This window comes from Amphimedon queenslandica, unplaced genomic scaffold (assembly GCF_000090795.2).
Source record: "Amphimedon queenslandica unplaced genomic scaffold, v1.1 AMPQUscaffold_10483, whole genome shotgun sequence".
Classification (NCBI taxonomy): Eukaryota; Metazoa; Porifera; class Demospongiae; order Haplosclerida; family Niphatidae; genus Amphimedon; species Amphimedon queenslandica.
Window position 1 is genome coordinate 1 of NW_003549254.1, and position 4,392 is coordinate 4,392.

The 4,392-nt window shown below is 34.6% G+C and overlaps 2 protein-coding genes across 2 annotated transcripts; one reads left to right on the forward strand and one right to left on the reverse strand.

Moving 5' to 3' along the window:
- The first annotated feature begins 6 nt into the window (after nucleotides 1-6).
- LOC109590116 (uncharacterized) lies at nucleotides 7-2,345 on the forward strand. Its single transcript, XM_020006057.1, has 8 exons — nucleotides 7-502; nucleotides 546-627; nucleotides 676-1,005; nucleotides 1,050-1,130; nucleotides 1,189-1,452; nucleotides 1,511-1,648; nucleotides 1,724-2,029; nucleotides 2,127-2,345. The coding sequence occupies exons 1-7, from the start codon at nucleotides 266-268 to the stop codon at nucleotides 2,026-2,028; spliced, it is 1,437 nt and encodes a 478-aa protein (XP_019861616.1). The 5' UTR covers nucleotides 7-265; the 3' UTR covers nucleotide 2,029; nucleotides 2,127-2,345.
- Nucleotides 2,346-2,732: 387 nt separating this feature from the next.
- LOC109590117 (uncharacterized) lies at nucleotides 2,733-3,672 on the reverse strand. Its single transcript, XM_020006059.1, has 3 exons — nucleotides 3,454-3,672; nucleotides 3,277-3,360; nucleotides 2,733-3,114 (listed from the first exon to the last, which is right to left on the reverse strand). Exons 1-3 carry the CDS (start codon nucleotides 3,655-3,657, stop codon nucleotides 3,079-3,081), a joined length of 324 nt encoding a protein of 107 aa, XP_019861618.1. The 5' UTR covers nucleotides 3,658-3,672; the 3' UTR covers nucleotides 2,733-3,078.
- Nucleotides 3,673-4,392: the final 720 nt, after the last annotated feature.

The window sequence follows — 4,392 nt, forward strand, 5'->3', positions numbered from 1 at the left end:
AGCAGATGTAGAAAGAGAGGAGAGAGATGAGTCAGTTAGTCCAGCTCCTTTATTGATATGTTTTGAGTGTGGATATACTCCTGTTGGTGTATTCTGTTGTCTAGTAGTGTACCTTCTTGATAAGAAAACAGATCAAGTATTGGAATGGAAGTTAACTGGTAATGATCAATATCGTAACAGAATAACCTTTCAAGTTGGTCAATACTATGATACTGTTACCTTAATCAGTCGTGCTACTTATCTTGAAGTGTGGGTTCAGCAACAAATGAGTCCTTCACTGAATGATCTCTGTGATAAGATATTATTTTCATTGCACAAAGGACTAGTCACTGTCACACAGTCACTTCATTACACTTACAAGTCAAAGCATATGTTTGGAGTACCATGTACATGCATTGGAGTACCTCATCCTGCTGTAATAGAGTATTGTTCAGAAGGAGCTAAGTGTACTAATGGTAACTTATTGAAACTTGGCGAGAAACATTTGTACTGGTCTAAAAAGGTAATTGAGAAGTTTATTGTTTGTTTACATTATTTGGCTATAGGTTGTTGATCTGAATACTGGAGCTCAAAAATCTAACAAAAGCTGGCAACCATCTTGTAATGTAGCTGCTACAAAAAATGAAGGTGAGTTTTATCATTCTGTCTATATTGATAAATGATATTCATATGCAGTTCTTCCAAAAAGTATCTTTCAAAGCTGCTTAGCTGATATTACTGATGCAATTTCATCAGATGTTACACATGTTGCTGTTGATCTTTGTACTGAATCTTTAATACCAACATCTTTAAATAATGACCTTGCATCACTTTTTGGTGTACCTAACTTCGACAAAGCTAACAGGATCACTAGCTACATTCACAAGCATATAATATCTAATTCTACAGCTGAAGCTACTGAATATCTCACCACTGTTTGTAATGTGTTGTATCAAAGAGATGACATGAGATTAAGAAACATTGCCGCTGATATTTGTAAGAAATTAGGCAAACCAGTTCCTAAAGGTATGAATTATAAATTTACAGGTAATATCATAATATTTTGTTAGGTAAGAAACAAAATAAATTTAAGAGAGTAGATACTGATGATGACAATACTTTAAGGCGAAGCCAATCACAAGATATGCAAGGTACCGTATATGTCACAATTAATTAATGTAGCATTTAATTGTTCAATCATGCAAATAGGAGAAATGTCAGTACATAAAAGATTAAAATTATCAGAGCTATCTGAAATGGATGACGATACACAATCTTCAAGCAATACTAGTAGTGTATTGGGACTTAAAAGACACAGTGAAGATGAAGCCTCTCAATCTATTTTAACAAATAAAAAACAAAGACTTTTGTCTGATGATGTTGATTCTCCACCTCCCTTTCCTCTTAATAAAGGATATGGTAAAAAATCAACTGGAAATAAACCACACAGAATAAAAACTGGACAGCCCTCTGGTAGTAATTAAAATTCTATTATTATTTTATTCAGATCATGCTATTTTTATCTCTGCAGATGAGGTTAGAAAAAGGAAACAAAATGAAGATCATGATGGTTCATCAAGAAGTACTAAAAGGTTTAAAATATCTGGTAATAATGAAATTACTGCAGAAACAACTATTGAACAGGAAAGTTCATTGTCTCATAATGCAGGTATTATGTCTATGGCAACTTTTCACACAAGATGTTTTCATGTTATAATAATTAATGTTTCATTACTTCATGCAGATCTCCTGTTGGAAAAGAAGCCACAAATGAGTGATCTTCTTAGGCTATTTCAAAGTTTTGATGCTTATTATATGATTATTGGGACTGCATTGAATGTTAAAGTGGATGACCTGTTATCCAATCCACAATCAACTACTAATAATCTGATTCAAGTATTCCAGAGATGGATAGAATTTGATAACGATGTGACTTGGAGGAATATTCTGCAAGTTTGTGAAGATTATCCTAATAAGTTTGGAAAAGTAAAATCTGATGTGCAACAATTTCTTTCATCAGATAGAGCTCGTATAAATTATCTTAAATAAGGTACATTGCCTTTTAACATGCAATTGTTATGTGCAATAGCTTTTATAAAAGACATAGCACAAGGTACATACACTTACAATCCTCTTCCTTCCTCTAGAAATCAACAAATAAACCTGGTTGTAAGAAATAATGTAAGCTACATATTATACATTTACATTAGCTTTATTTTCTCAAGTTTCATTTACAGGCAGTAAAAGATAAATTTTAATTTAATCCGTATTGTTTACACACTATCACTTATTATTACACTTTTGTATGTTTTAGTTATAAATCATAAAACCTTACAATTTTGACATTAAAAAATATTACATAGAAATTATTATAATTATAATAGTCATTTCACAAATCATTTCTTGAAGGAGGAATAATCTAAAACAAGAAGAAGATAAATACATTATGTCCTCTTAACCATCTCACCCTCTCCCTCTCTTCTCAAGATCCATTATTCTCTCTCTCCCTTACCTTCACTTGTTGTTACCTCCTCCTCCTCCTCCTCCTCCTGTTGTTGTTGTTGTTGTAGTATTGTTAGAGACAAACTGTATTGCTCTAAGTGATGGCTTCATTGGTGTATCCAATAAACACTTCATTGTATACCATTTACCTTGAAGCTACAATAAATACAATATAAATAAATTATAAAAATGCACTATGGAGGATCATGCACAGTCTTAATATTAAAAACTCACTTTCTCATTTTTCTCTATTTGTCCAGCAGCAAGATCAAGGAAAACCTGTCTCAGTTCTTGTTCCTTCCTTAGATCAAATTTTGCTAGTTCGTCGGATAAATCTCTACAAATCATCTCAAGATATTCTTTGGCATCTGAGCAGTTGCTGCTAGCTTGAACCCACTTCTCACTAATAGAATCATCAAGACCAATGTTCCTCCTTGAGGGTGACAAGCAATTACCACCATGAGCATTAGTAGTATCTGGTGTTGACTCATCTCTTGAATGACAGCTGCTAGTATTCCCTCCTCCTCCTCCTCCTCCTCTAGTACTGCTACCACTGATACTACTCACTCCACTGTCATCAAACACTTCATCTGCTACTCAACCAGTGACTCGGACATCATGACTACTGGGACTCTGTATAATAATATAAATATTAATTAATAATTAACACTTAATGTTTAGATAATACCATAACAGTATTTATGCATTATTCTATTATTAATATCTGACTAATTATTTATCAGTTATACACAAGGTACATGTATGTGTACACACATGAGGTGTGCATGTGCTTACTGAAGTAACTGCTTCATATATCATTATTTCTTCGTCCCAATACAAGAATCTCTCAACAGCTTCCTCTACTCTTGTCAATAAATCCTATTAATAATAAATCAATAATCTAACAAGAGGAGAGACAGAGAGAGAGAGAGTGCGGGAGGGGGGAGGGAGAGGGGGAGAGAGAGAGCTTACCCCTGCTGAGTGAATATAGTCAGCAATAGATTGAAGGTTCTGGACACAGAGAGCATCATCCCCATCAAAGGTACTCCGCTGTGTCTCTATCATCTCAGAGGTTCTAGCCAGATCACCTGATGATAGTTTAAGGTAAGTATCACAAGCTCTCCCTCTGCAATGTGACGGAACCAGTGAGACATTGTATCTACTAACAAGAAACATATCATCATTGATAAGCATTCTATTGCTGTAATATCATTAATTATATTTATTAAAATAGAAGCCAATACTTAACACGAATAATGCTTGATAAAAATGTAATAATAAATTATGCTTACATATGTAGCTCAAAAATTATTTGTTGGAACTCAGAAACAGCTCAAACTTTCTAAATACAAATGTAGCATAAAGACATCAATATGTATCAGAAAATGTAATAAAAGTGTTTGGTGATTTCAAAGCCATTTTTTTTAAATCCATGGGCCTTTGCTTTTTCAAAAATTGGCCAATTTTTAAAAAATGGTCTTAAACCGAGGGTGAAGCCCGAGGGTTTAAAATTTTGTAATCCCGACTAGGAGGTGTTAAACCTATATAAACAACAAATGCTATTATAGCTGTGCAGCCGCATTGTGAACCCACTGCTACATGTCATAGTGTGCAGGGGCATTACGCATTTCATAGAGCAGCAATGGAAGCTTGGACTACTGTTGGGTCAGTTTGGTGCAAGAAGAAGGCTGAAGAAGTGACTGAATGAAGCTAATCTCATGCTGATATCACCCTAAGACTGCTTTGACTGACTATGGGGCCAAACGCTCGGCCAAACTGTGATGATGACGCCGGTGATTCGGTGAAGATCACTCTAGTGGGCTATCCACAGTGTAGAAGAGCAAGAGGAAGGTCTTATTCAAGGAAGAAGAGCCCGCAGACTTTTCTATAACTGCTAGTATCAGTAATAAT